Source organism: Drosophila navojoa, chromosome 2 (genome assembly GCF_054131105.1).
Source record: "Drosophila navojoa isolate 15081-1374.11 chromosome 2, UAZ_NAV_1.0, whole genome shotgun sequence".
Classification (NCBI taxonomy): domain Eukaryota; kingdom Metazoa; phylum Arthropoda; class Insecta; order Diptera; family Drosophilidae; genus Drosophila; species Drosophila navojoa.
Genome location: NC_142890.1, coordinates 9,025,197 through 9,050,464, shown reverse-complemented (window position 1 = coordinate 9,050,464; position 25,268 = coordinate 9,025,197). Strand labels below are relative to the sequence as shown.

Below are 25,268 nucleotides of genomic sequence, written 5' to 3'. Positions count from 1 at the left end.
CCCCTTCGGAAGCGAGCGGCTCGCCGTTGTCGCTGTCGCCGTCGCCGACGTGGTGGTGGTCGTGGTCGTTACCATTTGCTGGGGAACAACTAAATAAATGTGTTTTATAAGCAGTTTCGCTTATCGCCTATCAATATAAATGCGTAAATATACAGTAGTCGATATAGTGTACCGATATCGCCACAGCTATGTACATATCATGTATGGGAAGGCAATGATTAGGCTCCGTTCGTAAGCTTTATCGCTTGCGTCGTTCCAAAATTTAGCTATAAGAACGCATCATATAGATATAGAGTGAGGACGAGAGAGACAGAGAGAACGAATGAATATAGATAGAGCATGTAAATTTTATGCGATCGTATAATGGCTCGCACCCTAGTCAATTGTTTGTTTTAGCTGCCATAGTGGATTCGGCTATCAACCCCGTTAGCAGTCGGCCGGCTGTCGGCTGTCGGCTCTCGTTTTCCGTGCTTCTTATCAAATGCCATAATGAAGAGCGGGAGCCAAGCGGCAGCCAAGCGGCAACCCGATGCCGTCGATGTCGTCTATAGATTGCGGCCAATGGCGTCAATAATGCCAGCAATTTGACCAGCCCGCCCGTCCATTCATCGAACGTTAGCCCAACAAATCCAAATTAATTCCCAATGGGCTAGTCAACAAAGCCAACCCGGCGACCACGGCGCTGCAGTTGGTGCTCTGCATAATACTTTACCAATAGATAAGTTTCAACGAGCATGTGAAATGATTAGAGCATTATACAGATAGACCCTTAGCTACTTGATTAAATAATACAAACAAATATGCATTGTGATAAGAGAGATATCAGCCGGACAAAACGAACCCAATTGGCTATTTAAATAATCCAAAGGAAACCAAAAATCAGTCAGTACGAGTTTATTGAACTTTTACAGTTTCGACTTTTTATTACACTTTTGATTACAATTAGAGTTTACGAAATGACAGCTTGCTGTTTCGCTCTATAAAATGAATTGTAAATTATATTGGTCTTTGTACCAGTTGTTCCTTGGGCTTACACTTCTCCTTTGGCTTCAAGTCATTCAGCTCTGTGGCATGCTCAGCTAACAAATCTAGCATAACTTCTATCTTCAAGTTACACATATTATTCTCCTCCTCTAGAGCACGGAATTTCTTGTTTAAACGTAGCATGTCATCCACATCTGCCTTATGCGCTGAATGCATCCAAATGCCATCGGCAAAACGTAGCTTCTTGTTGCCCAAACTCAATGAAATGTTACGGAAATCCTCAATGTCCTCATTCACAACCGGAAAGCCAATATTACAGCGATTCACACGCGCTGGTATAGGCTTCGACTCGAATTTCTTGTTAAAGAGCGGCATCGCAAGGACTGAATACTCAAATTGGACAGAAACTCTTGACCAATTTTAATGTTTGCGCCTTGCCACTTTTCGTTGCCACGGCAACTCCGACAGGGCTTTGGCTCATTTCGAGCTGTCAAATAGTGACAGTAGAGACAGCTGCTTGGAGCATTTAATTAATATAAAATTTGTTGTTGGTACTTGGAAGGAAAACATTGTAGTTAGTTTAGAATGTCGCAGGAGGCTTCACACTTTGAGTTTCCAAGGTGGGAGTAATTATCATAAATAATGAGAACATCGAATTCAGTCGGCACAGATAAATCTTAATTTTTCATAACTTTTTTCAAGCAGCGGTGCCGGCGAGGTCGCCTTGGGAGTGGAACGGCTTATTAAGGAAACAAACGAGGATTTGAAAAATTTTCGCGTGGAGCAATCAGATCTGCGATCGCTCATCAGCACCGTATTACATGAGAATCGTCAATTGACTGGCGAGCTGGGCAAATATAAGCGAGTTGTGTTGTCCAGCAGCTCGGAGAAACTACAAGAGCGTTTAAATTTGACGAACAATGCATTGACCAAAGCCATGGATCAGATCGAAGCGCTAAAAGAGGAGAAACATTGTTTAAACACATTAAAGGAATGCTCAGAGCGCACTATCAAAAACATGGAGGCGGAACTGGACAGTTGTCGTGCTCAGCTCTCTCAAGGAGATAGTGAACAGGTGAATTCTAATTCTGGTAAAAATTGTTCTTGGGTTTCCTGTTTATAATATCAATTATTAATTTTAGATGGCGCAGTCGTATAATAAAGCAATCAAGGTGCTGGAGGCCAGGCTAGCTGCGCAACAGGAGGAACTTCGTACCCAGGCCAAACTTATAAAAGCTCTGCACGAGCACAAGCAGCGCTGCGGTGAGCAGATCGACCGCTTGCAGTCCCAGTTAAAGGACCGATATCATAGTGAAGTCACACGGGAGGACAACCAAGCTAAGCTCACAAGTCTACAAAAGAAGATCAGGGATTATGAGAAATCCTTGCAACACACCCGTGCTTTACTAGAAGAAAGCAAGAAGCGCGAGATCGAAGCAATGCGCAAAGTTCAAGATGCGATCGGCATTAGTGAGGCAGCTGTCCGTGAAAAGGATGAAGCGGAGAAACTTGCTGAATCATACAAGGAAGAGGCCAGCAATCTGGCCTTTAATATCGGCACCATCATGGATGAGGCTGCTAAACGTGTAGACAACGAAGTCGCTCAGCTCAAGACAAAGATAGCTGAGAAGGACAAAACTATTGCCTTGATACGTGAAAGGGTCAGGCGAATATATTTTTACAAAACTTGTTCTGAGACTCATACATTATACTCATACTCGTTACAGATGAAGACTCAGATGGTGAAGCACAAGACAGCAATAGAACTGATTGAGTCTCGAAACAATCGCTTAAGTCAGAAATATAAAGAAGCCCTAAGTCAGAACGAGAAGTTGGAGATGCAAGTGGAGTCTTGTAACAAGCGTCTAATTGAACTAGAGCAGTGTGCCTTAAACGAATCACATCATTTAGCATCGTGAGTAATATTACAAGCTGATTAATTACAAAAATGATTAATTTTCGTACGTTTGCAGTAAAAAAGGTTACGAATCTCAAATACAGGGCTATATGCTTTCATACAAGGCACTAAAAGCACATTATAAAGAAGTTTTGAATGATTTAACAAAGAGATTTGAGATCCATATAGATAATTTACAAAAGGAAAAGTGTGAATTACAGGCCGACAAGGACTTACTGACTGGCGCTGTCGGAGATGGGAAATAACAGTTTTTTAGTATGAATTTGCTTATATATTTTGTAATTTCTAGCCGTATATGTACATGTTAAATAGTTTTAAATAAAGCTGTGTACTAACTATGCAACCACCATCTGTGCGTTACGTCCTGGAAACAAACTAGGAAACCAATAGCTCGGTTCATCCTCGGATTGTTTATCAATCCAGCAAAGGCCTTCACCCAATACTTTTTCTAGCGCTTGTTTTGCACGGTACTCGGTCCAACTGAAGAAAAAATTAATTTTTAGCTTTGTAAATTCGTTGCTCAGAAAGCAGCTTACCCCAAGTCCTTAATAAGTTGCTTTTGAGTAATGCAACCAGTTTCCGTATTAGATGCAACACTAAGTATGTTGGTCTCCTCCATGCTTAGCTCACTCGGAATGGATTGAACAATATATTTCCCTTTTCCTAGCTTGTGCACAACGAAACTGTTAAATAAAAAAATGTTAATAGTATTTATTAAATACACTCAACTGCTGGCACATCGCATACCCATTGCCAAAAATAGTGAGCTTTTTTGCAGCCATCAGTATGTCTTCTTTGGTTATTTCCTGATGGAGCACACTTTGTCCACGTGCGGCTATGAGACGTCGACGTAGTTCGTCCAATTCCATTAGACCCCCTGTTTTATGATTGGCTGCAAGGCATACTTCTACAACCTGCACACTTAGCTCGTAATAAAAATCTCCCATGCCAAGCACACTCCAAAATCCTTTTCCAGTAGCCAAGGGATCCACCCCAATAGCCGCACACATTTCCTGAAATTGTTTACGAAACTGCGAGTTCTTGCGGATATCATCTTTGTGTTTCATGGCAAATTCCTCTAGTTTTATACGAAAAACTTCCATTTGTTTGGTCATTTGCTCCAATTGAGATTCTTGCAAATCGGCTCCTTTGTCCTTATATTTTTCAGCAGCCAACTTTTGTTGTTGTATGGCTCCCAGACCAACTCGTCGGCGCATTTTGACAAATTTATTTAGTTGTTTATTATTCTGCTTAACAATATGGAAACAGCTGTGGCAGAACAAATGCGTTATCGAGCTGGTGCTATCGGTTTTTTGAATAAGTTCAATTAGTTCATTCGATGGCTGAACAAAGGTTTTTGAAATGTCTGATTGGAAAGGTATACAGAACTCCGACATTCTGTTTTACATTCTAACAAATTTAATTAAACAAATTTCAATAGAGGCCTTCTAATCAGAAAAGTGAGTATAGATGCAATTATGTATGTGTGTCATAACTCTTTAGTTCTTTATTATTTACATACTGTGTGTGGTCATTATTAATAACTTATTAAATCTTGATATAACTTTATCTTTGTGGCTCAGCTACAGGCTGTCTTACTACTGATCATAGGATCACTAAATAGAAGAACAGCAAAATTGAAGACTAGAAGTACTTTGAATTTTGAACGTAGTTAGAATGATCATTTTATTGGCGCTTAAAAACATCGATAGTTAGATAAATACAATCAGAAAGATTCGATACTATTTCTAAAAGGACAATCTGTGTTTATTACATCTCTAGTGCATTTTCTTGTGTTTGCGCATTTTTTGCATTCGCATTCTTTTATTAATTTAAGTTTAATTTCTCAGTCCGAGATTTATTTCGCGAGCATTTAATAAAATGTTAAGAGCCCAATTACAGTTAAATCTAACCAAACCTTGCCTAGACCCACAGATATATTGAAATTTTTCAAGGCAGGTCCAGACAGTATCTACAACATAAACAACAACAATAGGACTACCCTTAAGACATCCGTCATCACGACACAAGGTTAATTAAGACCCCACATGTTGCCAATGTAGCTGACACTAAAGTAAACAAAATGCATATACTCTAAGTGCTTCGTTCTTGTATATATTGTCGTGTTTACTCGACATTACCTTGGCTTCGGAATGCTGTGCTTCGACTCAGAAAAGATGAACTGGTATTATCACGTACTGGCACGTCGACCATATCTTGTGGTCGTCTCGATTGCTGTTTACTGTGTGGCCTGCATCATAGTGGCATTCATACTGAACGATTTGCCAGATTTTAGTGACCCAACATTGGTTCGTATCAATCATACACCAGTAAAAAATTTCTACGCATGCTCACACTTTTACCAAAATCTTGTATTGCAGGGCTTTGAGACGCGAGGCACCGAAATTGGAAAACGACTGACTGCTTGGCATAATCTGAATCAGGAAATTGACGGCAATGGTATATTATTCTCGAATCCTTCAGATCTACTGCAAAAGATTCAATATGAAAAGACAAGAGCAGTGCCAAGGCATCAACATCCAAGTCACAGGCGCCACAAAGGTCAAAGTCGAAAGCATAAAAACAATAAGCGTCGCAAAGAACAGAAGAAAAATAACGAACACAGCGATGTGGCGTACAATATGATGATCATCAACAAGCGCCTAAAAGCAACAAAATCTCCGCTAAGCGATAAGTGGATGGGCGACAGTGGTGTGTTCCGGGACTTCGAGGTGACTAATGATAGTATCCCCTCCTTGCTAGAGCCAACCAGACAAAGCGAGCCGATCGAATATGGTCACAATACTACTTTCGTCGATGAGGATGAACACCGTGAGCGCGTTCAAACCAAGAAGAGCACTTGGCGCATGCTAAAACAGGCCTCATTACCCTTCGACGGTTTGTCTAACTCAAGAGTTCGCCAGCCCATTGAGGGCTTCTTTTGTGATTCCTCACCACACAAGGCATACTCGCATTTTGTGGTGAAGCGCATTGGTCCGAATGCTACAGACTCATTATTTGATCTTAATGGCATATTGGCTATGTGCCAGCTACAAGAGCAAATCGGTGCTGCGCCTAGCTACCAGGCATTCTGTGAGCCTGAAATGTTGTCAACCAACTGTTGCCGGCCTTGGTCACTTCCCAACTACGTCACGCTGCTGGCTAATAAAAGTTCATGCTTTGATCTGAATGCAGATGATGTTACATTACTGCACTCACTGCTGCTCAGTTGCTATGAATATTATCATTTACTAAAGCTAGACAACAATTGTAACGAAGTAAATCGCTGTTATGCTCCGGAGGAATGCCTGCGCAATAATTTGGTATTTAATGTACTAAACTTTCTCAGCGACTATAGCTTTATCAAGCCAAATGTAAGTATCATAAACAATATATGTAAATATTTCTTGGAGTAACAAAAAACTCATATTTGCAGGACACAACTGTTTATTTGAGATACGCAATGATTTTTGTGCCTGTTACTCGTTCCAATCGTATTCTTCCACTCTTTCATGAATGGCAACACGTGTAAGTCGAAAATAATCTCATCAACATTTCTTTAATATTTACGCAATGTATAGCGATCAATAGGTCCAGTTGGCATTTTACCCTCTTTAGCAGCTACCAATGCGGGAAGGCAAATGTCCTCATAGTATGTAGTTAGTCCGTATTTACGAAAGAGCTTGCGCATATTTTGAGCAAAAGTCTCGATGGTCATATCCTTTGGTGGCGGTCCCTGATACAGTTTGCCATCTTTGTTAAGTTCTTCAAGACGGTTGTAATAATTGCCATAGGTAGTCAGTATATCCTTGGAATCGCATTTCGGATCGGTAATATCTGCTTTTACAGTTCTTTGGCTAAGCAGCGATGCATATTCGTTCGGTGAGTAATCCGAGCCGTAAACAGTTCTCCGCAGATCTATTAGGAAATCTTCAATCTGATCATAGCGTACCGGTGGGCACTCAAAAAATAGTTTATAGACATGCTCGTTACACCACTTTGTCCGTTTCAAAAATTGACGGTACTCCTCGCGCCAGTCCATGGCATACGGCCATGTTCGAGTCTTTATCTGTAGATTATTTACCTTAAGATTGTTCGCACAATGACCAGCGATCAATGCCGGATCGGTTTGATATCTAAATATCTTGTTTGGCTTATAGATGCGACCATCATGCATGTGATTTACATAATCCACTTCCGTGACTGTCTTTTTCCTGAAACACTTTGGGAGCAGAGTATTCACGTTTATTTCAAGCAAACGTTGGTTTGATTCTGTATTTGCTGCCATTTTATCAAATCGTTGCGTATTAAGGCGTCGAAGATAATTTAATTTTCTAATTTTTACATTGAGTTTTTCTAGAGAATGAATATTTGTTTTTGAGCTTATAAGTCTAACATAAAGTTTCACAGTTATTTGCAGCATTATATGACGTAAAACTGAATGCTAATAATATCCTATACGACTTTTTTACAGACCTCTGAGAAATGAATTGGTGGAAGTTGTTGCTATGGATTTGGGTTTGGAAAATGAGCTATTTAGCGAGCTGTTACTAACGGACGTGTGGCTGGTGTCACTCGGTGGACTTTTCGTAATGGCCTGCGTTTGGTTATATACAGGATCAGCGTTTATAACTTTGATGTCATGTTGTGCCATTTGCTTTTCGTTGGGATTAGCATACTTTGCCTACACAGTGGTTTTTGAGTTTAACTTTTTTCCTTACATGAATCTGCTAGCCATTGTGGTTATCATTGGCATTGGTGCTGATGATGTGTTCTTGTTCCTAAAAATTTGGCAATGTGTGTTGGCCGAACGTTTCAGCAAGAGCAGCACACTGAACACACAATCAACATTACCCACGCCTTTGGAGCACAATGAGCATACGGAAACATTGGAGAATCTCATGGCGCTGACCATGCGACATGCGGCGGCATCTATGTTTGTTACCTCGGTTACCACTGCCGGCGCATTTTATGCATCCTACAGTAGCTCCATAACGGCAATTAAATGTTTTGGGTAAGTGATGTCTTTATAGTGAAATCCATTTATAAACAAATTTATTTTTTAGAATATTTGCTGGCACTGTTGTAGTTACGAACTATTTGCTCATGATCACATGGCTGCCCGCCTCGGTTTCAATCATGGAACGCCTGTTTGCTAGCCGTATGTCCTGCCAGCAGCATTTATCACAGAAATTGCTCAACGCTTGTAAAAAGTCAATTAATCGATTTTGCGAATTGTTCGAAAAGCGCATTACTCAAAGCATTATGAACTATGCATACTTATGGCTTTTTATCTTTGCCATACTGGGGACTTTAAGTGCCATCATTGTGTTCTGGTATCCGGGCCTGCAGCTGCCACAAAAGCCCGATTTCCAGTTATTTGTTTCGAGTCATCCATTTGAAGTTTATACAAGGCTGAAGCATCTGTTTTGGTTTGAGAAGCCTCTGCAAGGAGTGGAAAACTTCAATATGAGTATGCGTTTCGTTTGGGGCGTGCAACCTCTGGACGATGGCGACTACACGAACCCAAATTCATACGGCAACTTGCATTATGACAATAATTTTAATATATCAAGCAAGCCGGCACAGATTTGGCTGAGAAGATTTTGCCAAAACATACGCCAGCAGCCATTTTATCAGGCCACTTTTGGATTTTTGCTGCCAAATTGCTTCATAGAGAACTTCATAAGATTCATGGAACGCAGGTAAGTAAATTCTTATTCTTACTATTTAAGCACTATATTAAGCCGCCATATAATTTCTAGGTGTATTGATGATATGGATAGACGGGTATTGGATCGCACACCCTGCTGCGAAGCACAGTTTCCCTATGAGCCACACATATTTGAGCAGTGTTTGCCCCAATGCATTTCCAATTTGTATGAAACCAGTTTTTATCAGCACGGAAAAGCAGGTCCCAAATTCGCAGCTGTACCCAGTCGATCAGATGAGTATACTGAGAGCAACAGTAATGAGAGTTTAAGCATAGAAACTACATCGCCCCAACTGCTCGTCAAGGCAATAATCATTGAGTTCGATTCTACTACGGCTTACAGCACCCTCTATGCTAACATTAAGTTGTTTTATGAGACGGTTGAAAATTGGTTTCAACAGCAGATCAGCACGGCTCCAGCGGAATTACGCGGTGGCTGGTTTATCAGTGATCTCAAATTTTTCAATGTTCAGGACACTCTTTCGCATGACACGATCACGGCTATTATACTGGCCATGGGCGCGTCTCTTGTGGTTCTGCTGTGTTTCACACTCAATATAATCATTTCAATTTATGCTGTCATAACTGTCTCGCTAACCATATTCAATACCGTGGCAGTGCTTATTTTACTTGGCTGGCAGCTTAACGTACTGGAAAGCATTGCGGTGTCAACTGCAATTGGCTTGGCTGTGGATTTCAGTCTTCACTACGGGATACACTATCGCCTGTCGCCCTCTAAGGAGCGCAATGCAGCCACACAGTTTGTTTTGTCGCGTATCATCGGTCCAACGGTTATGGCGGCAGCTACTACTGCTTTTGCCGGTGGCATTATGATGGCGTCCAACATATTGCCCTACATACAGATAGGCGTCTTTTTGGTAGTAATTATGGCCACCAGTTGGTTCTATGCCACCTTTTTTTTGATGAGCCTGCTCAAGGTAGCCGGACCGCAATATGGCTTCATGCAGCTGGGCTGGCCTTTATTACGCAAGCGTCGAACTGCAAAGGTGAACAAGTTTTATGAACGGTAAGTGTAAGTGATCCAATTCGTTTGTTATTTCTAATTTGTGTGTTGTTATATTTTTTAGTAAACCAAGTCGAATAATTGCCACTGAACAACTGCTAACACCCACCAGCTCAGCCATTGTTGAAATGGCCAATTCGGAAACACATGAACTGGAGTCGCTTAATTCCAGCAATCAGATTAAAACCATTTCAGGCACTGAAAGTGGACATGCGCCGCTCTCGCTGACTGAGAACTTTGAGCACTCATTTCAAACGCCGCACTAATGCGGATTAACTTTAAATTTGAAGAGAGCTTCTTGCTGCCTTTGCCAAGGGAGTGAAAATATATGCATTTTTTAAAAGTATATACATTGGCAATGCTAGAGCAGAAAATGTATATATGTATATGTATTAATACATGTGTACACATGGCGTTCATGTTAGTGTTCTGTATCGATATACCATAGCTATACATATATATTTATATAAACTCGTATGTGCAACTACTTTGTTAATATTAAGCATTATTCGAAAGGCCAATCAGTTTGCGTAAATGTTTGCCACATTTTTTACTTTGCTAATTGACGAAGAAGAAGAAGAAGAGATAATGAACGAGTCACAATGATTTGTACTTATGCTTGAACAAACATTTACGCAAACTAGTTGGCGATTTGAATTACTATTTAGTGTGCTATTCCAAAAAGACTTCAAACAGTTGCAATGCGCTTTTTTACTTAGTTGTTGTAACGTTTGGCGCTCACCTGAGCCAAGTGAGCTCGAAAATTTGTAAACTGAAGCAATTAGCGGAAGGTACTGGGTACGTCCATAACTGTACGACTGCATAATGTCGGTATTATTAGTTTTTAGTGAACCATTTAATGACAAAGAAAAAGAAGCAGAGCGCGTCCGCGTAATCGTTTATGTACTTACGTATTTAACTGTAATCAAAACTATTTATACTCTGAATTTTTATTAGCTGTTAAAGCGGACCAACTATGTTGGTGCCGGCATTATAGTGTATATGAATGTATATGTAATTACCATATATGGTAGAGCTATGTACATGTACATGTACAAACAAGCATCTATATATAATGTACTTTGATGTACCATATGTGTTGTCTATCCTATTTAGTCGTAATTGTTCAAAACACACACAGACACACAACACGCACAACACACTCACGTTTGTAATAACCATGTAACTGTGATACAGAAGGTGACAAATTGATAAACTCAAATTCTATGTTTATACAGGCCATGAGAATAAGTAAAGCCAAATCATGACGTATTGTACTTAACTACAACTGAAAACCTTGTACTTCCTTCATTGAACTTATAAAATGTGTTGAAGTGATTTAATAAATGTTACCTGTAAAACAATTTATAAAAGAAATAATGTTTGGAAATAACCCAATTTAAATTCCAGAGAGAGACAACACTTTGCAGTTTACTTATATTAGTTATTATTAAATTTTCAACTAGGTTTGTCAATAATATTTGTGCTAGCAATTTATGAAATTGTGTTCTCTACACATTCGTACGCATTACGATAACGTGTAGAGTGTAAGGAATTTTGACCTAGGGGCTAAAAACTGCACAACATATTCGTCGTTTGGATGCAGCATTGTAATCATTGCCTACAAGTACTCAACGATATCGCATTTGATGGATATATTTGGGCAGCTCTGTCCAACGGCGCTACGGCCGCGATAGTTGGGACTCTTTTCAGTGAGTAGTTTTCGGAATATGGGGAGTATAGCTGTTTCCCCCTCTATAAGTTCCGTTTCGGAGCTGGCACCATAGATCGAATGGTCGGTTCGGTTGCGCTGCTTCCTTTGCTTCTCCGGTGCCACGTTCGGTGAACTGTGATGATGCGCCGCATGTTGAATGTTCGCATTTCGATTGAATTTGCGCGTCTGCGTGCACTGCTGCACGCTTGTGGGCGTCGGCTCCCGTTCCCGCTCGCTGTCCGTTTCGCTCTGGCAAACTGTGCCCTTTTGTGGCTTGGGACGATGTTTATTCCGATTCTTTTCCGAGACAGAGCGCTGGATAGGTGACGTTGTGCTTTGTTCATAGGGCATCACGTGGCCGTGATGCTCTGAGCAACGTTGCGGACTGGCATAGGTACGCTGCGATTGGCGTGAATGCTGCTTGGCATGGGAGAGCGTATGTGTGTCCCATAAATCACTCTGGGAAACAACGAAGTTCGACTTGAGGGCCGAACCCATGCTGGTGCGACGATGATCCGAGGCAGTGGGAGCTGTTTAAGCAAGGAATAATATTTTAATTTGAATACATAAATTAGAGTTGTAGTAGTAACACATACTTTTAATGACGCCCGGTGTGCCGGGTTTGCTGTGTGGACAAACGTTACTCAGCTCCGATTGCGAGGTGGATATATTTGTGGAGGAATTGCGATGTGTGCTGCTATATTTTGGCTTGGCCGTTGGCGTTTGGCTTCCACTCTCATAGTGCCTGGACACTGTTGACTGGCGTCGATCCCTCATTGCGCTGCAGTCGCCTGTAGGGCGTTTAGTGGAGCTGCTGCTAGTTACGCTGCCAATATTGCCATCTGTCTGAGCCGAAACTGAATTCCGTTTCTCCAAGTGTCGATGGTGTTGATGTAGTTGTTGCTGTTGTTGTTGTTGTTGCTGTTGCTGCTGCTGCTGCTGCTGTTGCTGCTGGTGTTGTTGCTGTTGCTGCTGCTGCTGTTGTTGCTGTAGTTGCTGCTGCTGTTGCATTTGCTGCTGTTTCTGAAGATGTTGCTGCAGCTGTTGCTGAATTGGCTGCATCATAGCACTCGGAGGGTGCTCCACAATTGATTGTTTCTTCTTTTTTCTATTGAGTAAACGGGTTTTAGAACTGCATAGATGAAGAACATTTGAACTTACGGTGGTAAGGAGGGTGCCACAGTGGTGGACTGCACCGAAACAAATGAGTTGTCAATTTCCACGTGTGTCGAGGTGATACTGTCCACAGATGTCAGCTCGGTAACTTCTAGGTGCAAGCAGTGAGCAATGCATGAATTTGTCTAGATAACAAAGTGTTTACTCACCTGTGGTGCTGGGCATTTCGCGACGCACAGGCGGAGCTGATAACTTGGCCATATCGTCACTCAGTATGGGCTCCATATCCGTGGGCGCACCTGTACAGGTGACTCCATCAATCCACTTGCGCGCCTCCGGACCCAGCTTGCGTATCAGCGCCTGCAGTTCGTTCTCCTTCTCCATCAGAGCCTTGCGGAAGCGACAATTGGTGTTCTTCACATCGCGCAGCCGCTGCTCTAGCTCACAGACCGAGGAATCGCGTCGATTCTTGGACATAGGGCGTAGAGTAGCGCGCACTCGCTTGTCCACAACGCCCTGAGGATTACGTTTAAGTTCGACGAGCTGGAATTCGATGAACCATTGCTTAAGTAAGTTAACAGCCGGAGAACAACGTAAACAGCAAGGTAAATAACGTCTCAGGTGAGACTAGATTTGAAGAACAGCATACCAGAAATGTCAATAGATGTCTACAACAGAACTTTTCAAATGGCACTGACATTGCTGGCATATGTATGTATAGAGTTATATATAAAGATAGTTGATATAGCTTTTTAAAAGTTATTATGTAGTGTTATGTAGCATTAGCAGAGTTAAGTAATTTAGTGCGTAAAGAGCAGCGCTAAATGAAATGCTGATCATTTGAAATGCCATCCTATCTACGGATGCTGACATTCGAAATGATCAAACGAACATATTGAACAACATTCAACATAATACGTATGTACTCGTACGCCCCTCGTGTATATAAGTAATATACGATTATGTGTTTAACAGCTACAAAAACTACAAAACTTCCTTACTACCAGTCTTACTTTCGGTACGAACACCAAACACAAAGTGGCTGTCGTACAAAAAATGATAAAAAACGAGAGTAAGACAAAAACTAAATCCTTGCGATCCGATAAAACAAGCGATATAGCCGCGCCGGCAATACAAGTAATGAACACATTATAAACGGAGAAACCAATATGCTTGGAGTCATTTAGAGCTGGTATGGACACATGCCGGGTTTCCCAGGCCAAGAAGGCGCCAAAAACCTGAGGGAATGGGAATTATTAAATAACGTTGGTGACATTAATCAAATGTAAGTCCATTTGGTTACCAGTAGCAAGCCCTTATAGGCATAGATGATGCTAACGAATATGGTCATGTGCTCCGATTGGCAGTACTCGTTCTCGGGTATGACTAGGACATCATCAATATTCTCGTGATGCTGTAAGTAAAGATTGGAATTCAATTCAAGAATCTCTAAGTTTGTTTTTCTCACTTTAGGCTCCAGTTGCTTGGTCTCGCGATAAAAGGGATCGGCTATCTGCCAGGTGGTTATAATCGCTATGTCAATGGCCAACAGCACGCCCACAACCATAAACAGCTGATAGTCCTTGATTACTTTCTTGTTCAGCTTCAGGTCGGTGAAAATCGAATGCACACGCCAAGTTTTCGAGAACATAGCTCCGAAGGCCAAACTAAAACCAGCCATTAAGATCCAAGCACGAGCCGTGCATATATAGGGAAAAGCTGCCACGCTACTCAGCGTAGTGTCCAGGCCCAGGAATATAATGCTCAAGTAGGTTAACATGCAGCCAATTATAATCAGATTGTTCAAGTGCGGGCTAGACATTTTGATGTAGCTACAAAGAACAGACAGACATGCGGTAGAATAGGTAAGGATTGATATAGCTGCTTAAGATCTTACCGTTGATTACGATATTTGATATTGAAGGCTAGGAAAACAGTGGCTATGATCACGCCAATGACCGAGGCGCTGGCTGACACAATATATATGGTGGGGTTCACCTGGCTGTGTTCTATGTAGATTAGAGTTCGATCCTTGGGCGGCGTTTTGCCCACCCAGCGCACTGGCTTTCCCAGTGTCATGTCCAAGTGTGCTTGCTGCGAATGATATTCACCGATCTTCTCCATTTGACCCAATTGAAATTGGGTGATTAAAATGTTGGCCTTGCGTTCGTTGTTGTAGAAGCGTACAGGGCCCTAGTGAATGATATAAATGTGATAAAAGTAAAACATAGATCGGCATCGGCATACGAACCGTTACGCCCTCAAAGGAAGTATTGCGCAATGCCTCGAGAAATATGCTCTCCCAATCCTTGACACGATAGTCGAAATGCGTCAACAAATCCTCGCGTTTCTCCGCCACGTACTGTATTGCCAAGGCGGCCGCCCAGATGCCATCATACGTGTAGCCATGGAAGCGGGAATACTCTGTACCGCGTAGTCGATCATACTCAACCAGATACTCGTCCGCCGTCTGCAAGACAAATATGGATTGAAGAACGACCAATGAATGCACAATCTCGAGGTATCTTACTATGCCTGCCACGGTAATGTCACCGCTGGTGGAGAGCGGCAGCAGATCCACCAAAATGGCGCCCTCCAAAGCTGTGGCTATCTCTTTGTCGGTGCATTCGCTGTCCAGCGTCACATTCCACCAATCCGTTGTATAAGTGGCCATGATTAGCCACTGATAGGCGCGTCCATACATTTGTAATCTACAGGAAACACGATTAAGACCGGCCGATTTTGAAGGACTTTTTCAATGTGCTTACTTATAGGCCTCACAAAATGCTTTGCGTGCAAAATGCTCATTGAAGTTGCCCAGAATTATGCGCACATCCTTCTCACGGAGCTTTTTCAGAGACTCGGCCACATCGTTGACAAAACTTTGAGTCTCCACCACCTCCAGCTCCATGGAGTCCAGATCTGCTACCATATGGTTGTGCGGTAGCGAATATCGTGGCTCGTTTTGATAGACAGTGCCCACTCTCGTCCAGTTGAACTCCTTGAGCAGCGCTAGCCGTGGAGCATTAAATGCATTCTCCGAGGGTACTACGCGAAAGAAGTTGGGAAACGCGTCCTTCGTGAACATGGGATGGGTGTCCGCATAGCTTAGCTGCGTCAAGTGCCAGTGCTTACTGGCCTTGGCTATGGGATCTGTGACATGCGTGCAGGCGGCACCAAAGAGCATCACCTTGTTGGGGCCTGAGTGCATCATGTCGAAGAAGGACTTCACGCCCACTGCAGCATTGCACTGGGAATAACAGTAGATATAGATAAATTTATAGTTCGTATTCCTTTATGCACATCCCACCTGTGTATCATTCCACCACATGTGCAGCCGATAGTTGGTCAATATCTGTGGATGCTCATTGACATGGCCAAGCGCCAGCTTCACGCTGGGCATAACTCCACGTCCAGTGTACGAGTTCTCAACGCCATCGCCATATGGAAAGAAGCCCGCAATGTAAACATCGGAGCGCTTGGCAGTTCGGGCCTGAGCACGGCTCAAACACAGCCCAAGGCAGAGCAACAGTGAAAGGATCAGATTCGGTTGGAACATCTTGCTGTGTGCGCGAGCTGTGAATCGCTTAGATATTTTAATATATGTGTATCCAAGTGAAGAGAACAATAATTATTCAGGGTTCCATATCTGTGGGTTCCTTAGATATTATATATAATATTATTATTATAATGGATATTGAGTTCAAAACCAGTGTTCAACCTTCTATTTAGCAGATATTATAGTTTGTTAGACCTTCAAATGCGTTGGGCTATTATACTATTTGCTTTTTTTTAAGTTTAGCCCAGTTATAACAATAGTAATTTGGCTCAAGGTGCGCCTGACAGGCCCTGCGTGCCAACGTGAAAAATTCCTATACGTATATGTATATGCTCATTGTATTTGTATGCCCGTACTTAGGTGAGTATCCTTACGTATACATATATGAGTATATGTATATATATATTAAGGTAGAATTATATGTTCAATAACCAGTCCTTGATGCAAAATATCACAAAGTTTACTCATTAAATTATGAATCATCGAATATCAAAGACAATAACAATACAACTATAGTCATTTGAATTGTAGAATTAGATTTTTAACTGAAACTATGTATTTCAGGACACACACACACATACTCCACACTACACTTATTTAACTCTTTTTCTAGCGCCCATTTCAAACGCTTATTTCAAGTCTGATACTTAAAAGAAATCAACACCTACCAGATTTCTTTATTGATTCACTTAATAACTAAAGACATATTCGAATGGTTTTATTTGATATTTTTAGCAGTTTTCGTTTCGTTGGAAGTTGCGAAGGTCCGAAAAATTGTGTATCCTCGCAATTTGACAGTTGCGCTGACAGCAGCCAAATGACATGCCAATGCGCATGCCTTAACCTTTGACAGTCCACGTTTTGGGCCTCAGTTCGCATTCTAAACGAGCTGGGAAAAACTTCGTAAACAACCTGACAACAGGTGGCTAAGTGGACGGACTTTTGTTTTGTTAGCGTTATTCGCAGGGTAACGACTGTTTGGTTTACTGTTATGACCGTTGCCAAGGGCTACGAAAAACGAATGAATATTAAAGAAAAAAAATTGTGAAGAGCTGCACTCAATTAGCGAATTTAAATCATGGAGGACTATGCGCCCAGTCGCTATAAAATGCAGGATAAAATTGGTGAAGGCGTGCACGGTTGTGTGTTCAAGGCCCTCGACTTGCAGCGCAATGTGGAGGTGGCCATCAAAAAGGTGGCATTGAAAAACAAATTCGGCAACATATCGTTGAATACGCTGCGCGAGATCAAAACACTTCAATTGTGCAACTCGGAATATGTAAGCTCTGATCTAAAAGTATGTTAGCTTTATATCTACTAAATGATTTCAGATACTAAATATAATTGAAATATATCCGGATCTGACGGGTCTTTCGTTGGTGTTGGAGTATATGCCCGACACACTGTACGGTCGACTGAAGAGTGAGGTGAATCCGTTGAGTCGTCAGCAGGTGCGAAAGTATTCCCTGATGATGTTCAAGGGTATGGCCTATCTGCACGAGGCGGGCATTATGCACAGGGATATCAAACCAGCTAATTTGCTGATCAGCCATATGGATGTCCTAAAAATTGCTGACTTTGGCTTGGCACGTCTCTACTTTCCCGATGAGGAGTCGCGCTTGTACTCGCCACAGGTCTCTACTCGCTGGTATCGCGCACCCGAAATACTGTGGGGCAGTCAAAAGTACGGACCTGCCGTTGACTTATGGGCATGCGGTAATGTGCTGGCCGAAATGCTACGGGGCGTACCGCTCTTTGCAGGCACGACGGATATCGAACAACTGGCCATAATAATACGAACGTTGGGCAGTCCCCGTCTAAACGAATGGCCAGAGTTAACGTCACTGCCCGATTACAGCAAAATAAGGTAAAATGGGGATTTGTTTTGTGCCTCAGGTGATATTGATATCTTTTCTTCTATCAGGTTTCCCAATTCGGTGGGCATACATTGGAACAATTTGTTTCCAAGCTGCACACATGCCGTTGAAATTGATTTGGTATCCAATTTGGTCGTTTACAATCCAAAGAATCGACTTAAAGCCACAGAGGTAGGTCCTTATATTATAACTAATGGACGACATACCAAAATATTCGTTTCCATCTACATTTATTTTGCAGGCCGTCGAACATAATTATTTTGACTAATATAAGTTATATGTATTTACACAATTAGTTGACTAACAGCTAAGTTTATGCATTTAGGAGTTCTCTGATTCCTTGTATCTGTAAATAAAGTCCGTAGTTAAGCATAGGTGAGTTGTATCTATCTTCAACCATTCACTTACTTGCACTTCAGACACGTGAAGAACACAGTTTGACCTTCGTCCGCCGAGCGCAGCTGTAATGTGGCATAGGACATTTTGTCATTGCCACATTTGGGGCACTTGCGCTCTACAACAGGGCCATCTGCTTCTGTTTCTTCGGACTTTTGAGTAATTTTTTTGGAAATTTTGCTGGGATCGAAGCTATTGAAGTGTATTGTATATTCGGATGTCTCCCCTATGTAAACTGTGAAATAGACATGAATTGGATTGAAACTCCACAAGATTAAGTTGCTACCCGTAGCTTACCATCTGGGGAGAACTCTTGTTTACAGTTATAACAAAATACGTTTCCTTTGACTTGCAGTGGTGGCAGGATAGATCCGCAGGACGGACAGAATCCGGGACGATTATTAAAAACTTCCATTTCAAAACAAAACAAGTCGATGTCGCACGTGCAAGTGGCCAGTGTTGTGAAATGTGCAATAAACCAATTCATTCTTCATTCATAGCAGCCACCTTTTGCGCGTATCAACCAATCTTTTACTAAATTCCTACACTATATAAAAACCATTGAATAATAAATAATTTGCTTCTTTTGCCAGTAAATGATTTATGTAATTCGCTCATCAATTTAAAACATATATACATAAATGTATCTATTTATACAATTTGAATTATTTGTCCGTTTTTTTATCAACTTCTGCAGTCTCGTCGGCTTCACTGCCACTTGTCTCCTCATCGTCATCTTCGCTTTCGCTTTCATCGTCCTCGCCATCCTCGTCATCATCATCGTCTCCATAAGAATAGCCAGCGCTGCTACTGGCACCATAGCCCCCATAGTAGCCACCATAACCCTCCTCGTCATCGCTGCCTATGCCCTGCTGTTGACGGCCAAATTTGTGAGAACGCGTAGACATGCTCAAATCCTTTGTAACGGACGTTTCGTAGTTGCACTTCGGACAAGGGATAGCCTTGTTTTTTTCATACTTGAAGCCCTTGCGACGTACATGGTCCTCGCAGTAGCAAGTCTTGCAGCGCAAACACGAATATTGACCGAGACGATTGCATGATTGACACTTGTAGTTCTCAGACTCCAGCACCTGACAAGAGGCTTGATGCTCGAACTGGTCATCTTCGCATAGAAAGCCATTGCAGAAAGAGCACTTGAAGATACGCCCACCATGCTCCCAGACACCACGCTCACATTCTAAGCACACAGCGTTCTGCAGTGGACAAGTGCACGCGTGCGTGGTTAAGCATTTGCGTCCATGACACACCCAGGCCTCACAGAAGTCGCAAATTGCACCAACCATGCCAGGGAATCCAGTCGTGTAAACACCAGGATGCTTAACCACACAGTCTCCAGTTTTTAACATGCACTTTATTTTGCCACATTGTGCACAAATGGGCAATCGTTGCACGCTCTGGCAGAAGTAGCAAAAAGCACGAGACTTCTGCTTTTTCTCACACTTATCGCAGTCCATTGGCGCATTGCACGGTAGATCAGCGAGAGGAATCTCTCGACCCCTAATCTCCTTCAAACGTAACTTTTGCTTTTCAGCTTTTTTTCGCTGGCCGGTTTTCTTCTTTGGCATCCTGACTGTGTATCGAACTCAAAAAGAAAACGATAACAGCTAGTGAACTTGTTAAGATATGAATGGTAGTCGGATGATTTTGTTGAAGCACGATTTATTGTATTGTTACATTACGAAACACCAAAAAAAAAAAAAATATATATATAGTCTTTATTATTATTCACACCTATTGCATGAAATATTATAGCATATAATATTCGTTTCTCTTAATTTTCTTTATTCTAATAGAATCACATAAATTATGAACAGCATACTTTGTCTAAAGAGAAAGGCCTTACACAACACTGCTTTGAAAGTATATTGACATTTGTGAAACTTGGCCACACAGTCTAGCATTACATTTCAATTTTCAGTTTTCAACGCAAGCGAGTGGAGCGTTTGTGCTGTGTCGTTTTTTGAATTTATAAGAAAATAACTATATATACATATATATTGTGAAAAAATATATAAGATGGGCGGCCACAACGATCAGAATGGAAATTCTAACGGACAGCATGATGATGTAAGTCCGTAAATCATTTTAATAATATGTAAATTTGTATGCATGTATGGATACATACATACGCGTGGCTCGTTGACCGCCATTTTGAAATTTTTCGCATGTGCGTCAGCGGAGTAGAGGTTATGTTTGGCTTGATGAAAAAATCGATATGAAACTTGAATTTTATTTTTATTTAGGACTCTATTTCTGAGCCAGAGCATATGCGCAAATTGTTTATTGGTGGTCTTGATTACCGTACCACCGATGATAATTTAAAAGCTCACTTTGAAAAATGGGGGCAAATTGTCGATGTGGTCGTAATGAAGGATCCACGTACGAAGCGCTCACGCGGTTTCGGCTTCATTACATACTCGCATTCAAGCATGGTAGATGAAGCCCAGAAGGCTCGTCCTCACAAGATCGACGGACGTGTCGTCGAGCCCAAGCGTGCTGTGCCACGCCAAGACATTGACTCGCCAAATGCAGGAGCAACGGTTAAGAAGCTGTTCGTGGGCGCATTGAAGGACGATCATGACGAGCAAAGCCTACGTGAATATTTCCAGCACTACGGCAACATTGTTGATATCAACATTGTCATGGACAAAGAGACCGGCAAAAAACGTGGTTTTGCCTTTGTCGAATTCGATGATTACGATCCCGTGGACAAAGTTGTGTGTAAGTAAAGGACAATAATTTTTATTTCAATATATTAACAGTCCCAGCTCCGCATAGCAATGTTTGATGTGTCTGTGCGGCGTTCATTGACTGTAAGATAAATTTAGCACGTATTATATCTTTGTTGCTTAGGCACTCAGAATGCCTAACTGATGAAAACGTATGTGCCACAATTGGTCGATAAAGCAACACAGCACTGACAAATTGACAAGCTTGACCTTCGCTTGTACGGTTTTTCCTTGTGAATGCTGTGAGAATAATGAAAGCGTCGGCTAAGCTATGTTATGCGAATCTATAAAAATCCTAGTTCTGCGTAACACGCAGCCTCGTTACATTAAATCTGTTATACAATTGTAAGTTCTATACGCGTCGACATATCTGTATATATATAAGTTAACTGACTGGACCACATCACACACTGAACTCTATAGGAAATCAAACTGCTACAGTTTACTTTGCTTGATCTTATCTAGCCAAATTTTAATGAATTCCATAAATTGAATAATAATTCACAGTCCCAGCTCCGCATAGCAATGTTTGATGTGTCTGTGCGGCGTTCATTGACTGTAAGAGAAAACTCGCACATATTATATCTTTGTTGGTTAGGCACTCAGAATGCCTAACTGATGAAAACGTATGTGCCACAATTGGTCGATAAAGCAACACAGCACTGACAAATTGACAAGCTTGACCTTCGCTTGTACGGTTTTTCCTTGTGAATGCTGTGAGAATAATGAAAGCGTCGGCTAAGCTATGTTATGCGAATGCATTAAAATCCTAGCTCAGCGTAACACGCAGCCTCGTTACAAATATCTCTTTTAAGTTTAAATTAATTTCCCGGCGTTTCATCATTAATATTACAAATCTCGCTGTTATAAATGCTGTTGTTCTTGTACAGTAAGGCTCAAAAAAGTATGTGTTGTTTACGTTTTCTTGTACCTACTTTTAGTACGTTTAGTTCACAATTAAGCACATCTTCCTTATTTTTGTTTATTTGCAGTGCAAAAACAGCATCAGCTCAATGGCAAAATGGTGGACGTGAAGAAGGCTTTGCCTAAGCAAAATGAAATGGGAGGCGGTGGTGGTGGTGGTCGTGGCCAGGGTGGCCGTGGTGGTGGTGGCAATAGGGGTGGAAACATGGGCGGCAATATGGGCGGTGGTGGCAACTTCGGCAACCAAAACGGAAACTGGGGTAATCGCGGCGGTAATAACGACAATTGGGGCAACAACAATTTTGGTGGCGGCTACGGAGGTGGTAATAATTGCTGGGGAAATAACGGACCGTGGGATAACAATTGGGGAAACAATGGTGGCAACTTTGGCGGCGGCGGTGGTAACGGCAACTGGGGTAACAATGGCGGCAATGATTTTGGAAATTATCAACAGGGCTATAGCGGTGGCCCCCAGCGTGGTGGCAACTTTGGCAACAACCGCATGCAGCCCTACCAGAGCGGCAACTTCGGCAACAAAGCAGGTAAGCTTCACTCAAAAACACCTCATACCGATCTACATTTCAATTTTAGTTGAAAACTGAGGTTTAGAAACGTAGATAACAGTGTAGATTTTGAATTATTGGAACGTTCATAGAGCTTAGCTCTTTAGGCTTAACCACAAAAGATGAAATATGCATGCAGAGACTTTGATTTATGCTGTGCTAGGCATATGTAATTTATCAATCAGCAGACACGTTATAGTGCGGTTAATAGTTATATTAAGAAATGAAGGTTAGTTTTGAAACACTTTCTAAAAGTGCATATGGGTTCTTTTTGTGTTTTTTAAGGCGGTGGAAATCAAGGCAATTATGGTGGCAACAATCAGGGCTTCAATAACGGTGGAGGCAACAACCGCAGATATTGAGGCGCCCAGACGAGGTGAGCATAGCTATAAAATTAGTTAAGGACCTAACAAGTACAATTTTGAAAAGCAACCTACCAACTTATCCACCCATTTTCTCTTTATATCAATATGTATATTTATATAGTCATATATATACATGTACATATGATATGTATATTTGTATATTCATATATAAATATAAATATATTTTTTTACATGATTTCACAAACGATTTGATTAGGTTTCCTGTGTTCTATATATACATTTTTAAATATAGACATCTTATTTTATTGGCATTTCCTAGTAGTTTCTAACCAGCATATAAGAGTCAAATATTTAAGCTTGAAAACATTTTCTTTTTAAAAAACTCTTGAACTTTGAAAACTAATATTTTTAAGTAATTATTTCTATAAACGTATTTAGAAAAAAACCTTTAAGTAATGTTGGAATGCTTAACACCAATTGATTTAAATAACGTTTCTCATTTATCGACATTTTATAGGTGGTAAATTAGCAGTGGCTCAGTTTATGCCCAAAAGTCAAAGTCAAGTAAACGATACGCAATTCAATGATATGAGCAACAACTCATATACCTAAGAAGTTTTCCGAGAACAACAATACCAAAAGCATGACAGAAGATAAATATCAGGAACAGTGCAGTGCAGTCGTGTGAGATTGGTTCAGTCAAAGTCAGTACAAGTACAGAGCAGATCAGTCTGTGAATGTGTGTGTGTGTTATGTGTGTGGTGCGTTTTATTCAGAGAGCAGTTGCAACAACAGCAGCAGCAGCAGCAACAGCAGCAGAGTTTTAACAGAACTTACAAAAATACAGAGAAGACAGAAGTGAACAGAGAAGAGAAGAGAAGTAAGCAGCAGCGGCAGCAGCGAACCCTCACACATACGCATCCAGCAGAGTACACGTACACAGCAGCTGACCAGGATTCAATAAGAGTAATTTGCACAGTTACAATACGATATTACGATAATTGATTCAACCAACCTACTCACACTCGTCAAACCTACCTACCTACCTATTCAATATTCAAAATAGCATAATATTTATATTTCAACAATTTGTAGCCAACCTAAAATTAATGCAAAAGGATCATTGTAAACTAGAAACGTCACAACATTTAAGTTGTGCAGCTAAAGAAAAAGCTTACCATAAACAATTCAAAGATGATTATGTATCCTTGTAGCCACATCTGTTTATCAAGAATCCTTCAGTAAAATAACTTAGTATATACAAACGCAAAAAAGAATAAAAAACAAACTTCAGGGCGCAACCGATGCTTAATTTTACATTCAAGCGAAGCCCCCAATGGTTGAATGGTTGCCGCCCAAAATTTCTGATAATCAGTGCAAAAATTTACACAAATCTATATTTAAAAAACAAAAATTGTATTAATACTTTTCTCTAGGCTTAAGTTCTCATAATTTTAAAAACGCGTAGGGCGTGCGCTCACTTTTTCAAGAGCCGCGTGCTGCCTTAGCAATAAATAATATATTTACAAATATATATACAAATATCATAGCGAGGAGGAGCTACTGTGCTAGTTTTTTGTAAGTGACTATGACGACATTGAACTAAATTATCTCCAAATGTTTAGTTTTAACCAAATGAACAACAATTAATTGTAATCGAAACCTTGTAGCAGTTTGTATGCAGTTTCTCAGAGGTCAGCGCAATTAAGGATTTTTAATATGTTAACAAAATTTACACTAAATGTAGCAAAGAAAGATATAAAATACAGCAATGAATTTATGTAAAATTGACAAACAAAAAAGAAAAAGAAAAAAATACCAAAAACCAAATCAAACCCGTTGTTTAGTTCAAGCCTAGTCTTGATATTTATTCGTATATAGCTTAAATCTTGTATTTGTTTAGGACAGGTAAAAAGCAAGGCGCAGCAGCAAAGCAAGCACAAAGCAGGTGCCAGAATGCATTCCAATGTAAGTTAAAAGAGGCAAGTAAGCGGGTAGAGTCAGTATGCCAATACGATAGTAATTGTTGCGGGCGGGCACCTTTATTATTCATTTATTATTTCTATATTTATTTTCATTTGGATTGCACACTCGGTATATAACTTTTGAATACCATTTAAAATTGTATATTATAATTTTTGTTCCAAGTTGGCTGAAAAGTAATGCAAAGCGCTGAAATGACGGTCGCCAAGCTAACAGTCTCAGCCACAGAACGGACAATCGACACAACACTTGCAATTGTATCGGCGGTGCTGAACTTTTGCGGCAACTCTCGGATTGGTCGGTCGACTTGGGTAAGTTGTTGAACGATTCAACAGAAGTGTAATTTTCAGGTGTTCACTCTAGCGGATGGAACCGTGCCGGCTTTTGGACATAATAATATATATTCAATTAATTTTTCTCT

General features: G+C 41.0%; 10 protein-coding genes across 17 annotated transcripts; 4 read left to right on the top strand and 6 right to left on the bottom strand.

Moving 5' to 3' along the window:
• Positions 1 to 6: 6 nt before the first annotated feature.
• Positions 7 to 1,359, bottom strand: Cby (beta catenin antagonist chibby). Its single transcript, XM_089257486.1, has one exon. It carries the CDS (start codon positions 1,357 to 1,359, stop codon positions 997 to 999), a length of 363 nt encoding a protein of 120 aa, XP_089113612.1. The 3' UTR covers positions 7 to 996.
• Positions 1,360 to 1,434: 75 nt separating this feature from the next.
• On the top strand, positions 1,435 to 3,251 carry LOC108656463 (uncharacterized). The gene is made up of 5 exons (XM_018108563.3): positions 1,435 to 1,604; positions 1,690 to 2,059; positions 2,127 to 2,645; positions 2,712 to 2,899; positions 2,958 to 3,251. Exons 1-5 carry the CDS (start codon positions 1,570 to 1,572, stop codon positions 3,145 to 3,147), a joined length of 1,302 nt encoding a protein of 433 aa, XP_017964052.1. The 5' UTR covers positions 1,435 to 1,569; the 3' UTR covers positions 3,148 to 3,251.
• On the bottom strand, positions 1,693 to 4,197 carry lsn (vacuolar-sorting protein SNF8). Its single transcript, XM_018108599.3, has 3 exons — positions 3,650 to 4,197; positions 3,439 to 3,585; positions 1,693 to 3,382 (listed from the first exon to the last, which is right to left on the bottom strand). The coding sequence occupies exons 1-3, from the start codon at positions 4,117 to 4,119 to the stop codon at positions 3,238 to 3,240; spliced, it is 762 nt and encodes a 253-aa protein (XP_017964088.1). The 5' UTR covers positions 4,120 to 4,197; the 3' UTR covers positions 1,693 to 3,237.
• Positions 4,198 to 4,639: 442 nt separating this feature from the next.
• On the top strand, positions 4,640 to 11,003 carry disp (RND transporter family member dispatched). Its single transcript, XM_018108495.3, has 7 exons — positions 4,640 to 5,211; positions 5,284 to 6,276; positions 6,339 to 6,430; positions 7,377 to 7,916; positions 7,969 to 8,607; positions 8,668 to 9,642; positions 9,704 to 11,003. Exons 1-7 carry the CDS (start codon positions 5,056 to 5,058, stop codon positions 9,903 to 9,905), a joined length of 3,597 nt encoding a protein of 1,198 aa, XP_017963984.1. The 5' UTR covers positions 4,640 to 5,055; the 3' UTR covers positions 9,906 to 11,003.
• On the bottom strand, positions 6,332 to 7,279 carry LOC115561875 (uncharacterized). Its single transcript, XM_030382257.2, has one exon. It carries the CDS (start codon positions 7,188 to 7,190, stop codon positions 6,462 to 6,464), a length of 729 nt encoding a protein of 242 aa, XP_030238117.1. The 5' UTR covers positions 7,191 to 7,279; the 3' UTR covers positions 6,332 to 6,461.
• Positions 11,004 to 11,062: 59 nt separating the features above from the next.
• On the bottom strand, positions 11,063 to 16,836 carry GABA-B-R2 (gamma-aminobutyric acid type B receptor subunit 2). Of its 5 annotated transcripts, XM_089260845.1 has the most exons (14): positions 16,697 to 16,836; positions 15,780 to 16,045; positions 15,238 to 15,719; positions 15,000 to 15,180; positions 14,721 to 14,939; positions 14,367 to 14,662; positions 13,938 to 14,301; positions 13,773 to 13,883; positions 13,471 to 13,707; positions 12,679 to 13,012; positions 12,515 to 12,620; positions 12,347 to 12,461; positions 11,950 to 12,307; positions 11,063 to 11,883 (listed from the first exon to the last, which is right to left on the bottom strand). In XM_089260845.1, exons 2-14 carry the CDS (start codon positions 16,026 to 16,028, stop codon positions 11,261 to 11,263), a joined length of 3,675 nt encoding a protein of 1,224 aa, XP_089116971.1. In that variant the 5' UTR covers positions 16,029 to 16,045; positions 16,697 to 16,836; the 3' UTR covers positions 11,063 to 11,260. The 5 variants fall into 5 exon arrangements, with proteins under 5 accessions (XP_089116971.1, XP_017964124.1, XP_017964140.1 ...); XM_018108635.3 differs by having other exon boundaries at positions 11,950 to 12,461; XM_018108651.3 differs by having other exon boundaries at positions 11,950 to 12,461; positions 12,515 to 12,617.
• Positions 16,837 to 16,882: 46 nt separating this feature from the next.
• Positions 16,883 to 18,842, top strand: LOC108656544 (cyclin-dependent kinase 20). The gene is made up of 3 exons (XM_018108680.3): positions 16,883 to 17,307; positions 17,360 to 17,895; positions 17,953 to 18,842. The coding sequence occupies exons 1-3, from the start codon at positions 17,107 to 17,109 to the stop codon at positions 18,158 to 18,160; spliced, it is 945 nt and encodes a 314-aa protein (XP_017964169.1). The 5' UTR covers positions 16,883 to 17,106; the 3' UTR covers positions 18,161 to 18,842.
• Polr1H (RNA polymerase I subunit RpI12) lies at positions 18,119 to 18,788 on the bottom strand. Its single transcript, XM_018108703.2, has 3 exons — positions 18,599 to 18,788; positions 18,314 to 18,536; positions 18,119 to 18,251 (listed from the first exon to the last, which is right to left on the bottom strand). Exons 1-3 carry the CDS (start codon positions 18,786 to 18,788, stop codon positions 18,227 to 18,229), a joined length of 438 nt encoding a protein of 145 aa, XP_017964192.2. The 3' UTR covers positions 18,119 to 18,226.
• A 28-nt stretch (positions 18,843 to 18,870) lies between the features above and the next one.
• Noa36 (zinc finger protein 330 homolog Noa36) lies at positions 18,871 to 20,002 on the bottom strand. Its single transcript, XM_018108691.3, has one exon. The coding sequence runs from the start codon at positions 19,885 to 19,887 to the stop codon at positions 18,967 to 18,969; it is 921 nt and encodes a 306-aa protein (XP_017964180.1). The 5' UTR covers positions 19,888 to 20,002; the 3' UTR covers positions 18,871 to 18,966.
• A 201-nt stretch (positions 20,003 to 20,203) lies between these two features.
• Hrb98DE (Heterogeneous nuclear ribonucleoprotein at 98DE) lies at positions 20,204 to 25,257 on the top strand. 4 transcript variants are annotated; one of them, XM_018108802.3, is made up of 5 exons: positions 20,204 to 20,389; positions 20,566 to 21,043; positions 22,044 to 22,517; positions 22,824 to 22,914; positions 25,013 to 25,257. In XM_018108802.3, exons 1-4 carry the CDS (start codon positions 20,339 to 20,341, stop codon positions 22,898 to 22,900), a joined length of 1,080 nt encoding a protein of 359 aa, XP_017964291.1. In that variant the 5' UTR covers positions 20,204 to 20,338; the 3' UTR covers positions 22,901 to 22,914; positions 25,013 to 25,257. The 4 variants fall into 4 exon arrangements, with proteins under 4 accessions (XP_017964291.1, XP_017964284.1, XP_017964300.1 ...); XM_018108795.3 differs by lacking the exon at positions 25,013 to 25,257 and adding an exon at positions 23,382 to 24,716; XM_018108811.3 differs by lacking the exon at positions 22,824 to 22,914 and having other exon boundaries at positions 25,013 to 25,243.
• Positions 25,258 to 25,268: the final 11 nt, after the last annotated feature.

Excerpts from the sequence above, each read along its gene's own strand:
- lsn (XM_018108599.3), bottom strand. The coding sequence starts at position 4,119 with ATGCGCCGACGAGTTGGTCTGGGAGCCATACAACAACAAAAGTTGGCT. Across the intron at positions 3,586-3,649 it reads CTCACTATTTTTGGCAATGG|TTTCGTTGTGCACAAGCTAG; the intron begins GTATGCGATGTG and ends TTTATTTAACAG. Across the intron at positions 3,383-3,438 it reads CAACTTATTAAGGACTTGGG|TTGGACCGAGTACCGTGCAA; the intron begins GTAAGCTGCTTT and ends TTTTTTCTTCAG.
- LOC108656463 (XM_018108563.3), top strand. The coding sequence starts at position 1,570 with ATGTCGCAGGAGGCTTCACACTTTGAGTTTCCAAG. Across the intron at positions 1,605-1,689 it reads TCACACTTTGAGTTTCCAAG|CGGTGCCGGCGAGGTCGCCT; the intron begins GTGGGAGTAATT and ends TTTTTCAAGCAG. Across the intron at positions 2,060-2,126 it reads CTCAAGGAGATAGTGAACAG|ATGGCGCAGTCGTATAATAA; the intron begins GTGAATTCTAAT and ends TATTAATTTTAG.
- GABA-B-R2 (XM_018108635.3), bottom strand. The coding sequence starts at position 16,028 with ATGTTCCAACCGAATCTGATCCTTTCACTGTTGCTCTGCCTTGGGCTG. Across the intron at positions 13,708-13,772 it reads CCTATAAGGGCTTGCTACTG|GTTTTTGGCGCCTTCTTGGC; the intron begins GTAACCAAATGG and ends CCATTCCCTCAG. Across the intron at positions 12,462-12,514 it reads GTGGCACCCTCCTTACCACC|AAAAAAGAAGAAACAATCAA; the intron begins GTAAGTTCAAAT and ends TTTACTCAATAG.
- Polr1H (XM_018108703.2), bottom strand. The coding sequence starts at position 18,788 with ATGAATTGGTTTATTGCACATTTCACAACACTGGCCACTTGCACGTGC. Across the intron at positions 18,537-18,598 it reads ACAAGAGTTCTCCCCAGATG|TTTACATAGGGGAGACATCC; the intron begins GTAAGCTACGGG and ends TCTATTTCACAG. Across the intron at positions 18,252-18,313 it reads TTCACGTGTCTGAAGTGCAA|ATACAAGGAATCAGAGAACT; the intron begins GTAAGTGAATGG and ends CTTTATTTACAG.
- Cby (XM_089257486.1), bottom strand. The coding sequence starts at position 1,359 with ATGCCGCTCTTTAACAAGAAATTCGAGTCGAAGCCTATACCAGCGCGT.
- Hrb98DE (XM_018108786.3), top strand. The coding sequence starts at position 20,339 with ATGGGCGGCCACAACGATCAGAATGGAAATTCTAACGGACAGCATGAT. Across the intron at positions 21,044-22,043 it reads TCCCGTGGACAAAGTTGTGT|TGCAAAAACAGCATCAGCTC; the intron begins GTAAGTAAAGGA and ends GTTTATTTGCAG. Across the intron at positions 22,518-23,381 it reads CAACTTCGGCAACAAAGCAG|GTGGTAAATTAGCAGTGGCT; the intron begins GTAAGCTTCACT and ends GACATTTTATAG.
- LOC115561875 (XM_030382257.2), bottom strand. The coding sequence starts at position 7,190 with ATGGCAGCAAATACAGAATCAAACCAACGTTTGCTTGAAATAAACGTG.
- Noa36 (XM_018108691.3), bottom strand. The coding sequence starts at position 19,887 with ATGCCAAAGAAGAAAACCGGCCAGCGAAAAAAAGCTGAAAAGCAAAAG.
- disp (XM_018108495.3), top strand. The coding sequence starts at position 5,056 with ATGCTGTGCTTCGACTCAGAAAAGATGAACTGGTATTATCACGTACTG. Across the intron at positions 6,431-7,376 it reads TTTCATGAATGGCAACACGT|ACCTCTGAGAAATGAATTGG; the intron begins GTAAGTCGAAAA and ends ACTTTTTTACAG. Across the intron at positions 8,608-8,667 it reads ATAAGATTCATGGAACGCAG|GTGTATTGATGATATGGATA; the intron begins GTAAGTAAATTC and ends TATAATTTCTAG.
- LOC108656544 (XM_018108680.3), top strand. The coding sequence starts at position 17,107 with ATGGAGGACTATGCGCCCAGTCGCTATAAAATGCAGGATAAAATTGGT. Across the intron at positions 17,308-17,359 it reads AATTGTGCAACTCGGAATAT|ATACTAAATATAATTGAAAT; the intron begins GTAAGCTCTGAT and ends AAATGATTTCAG. Across the intron at positions 17,896-17,952 it reads CCCGATTACAGCAAAATAAG|GTTTCCCAATTCGGTGGGCA; the intron begins GTAAAATGGGGA and ends TTCTTCTATCAG.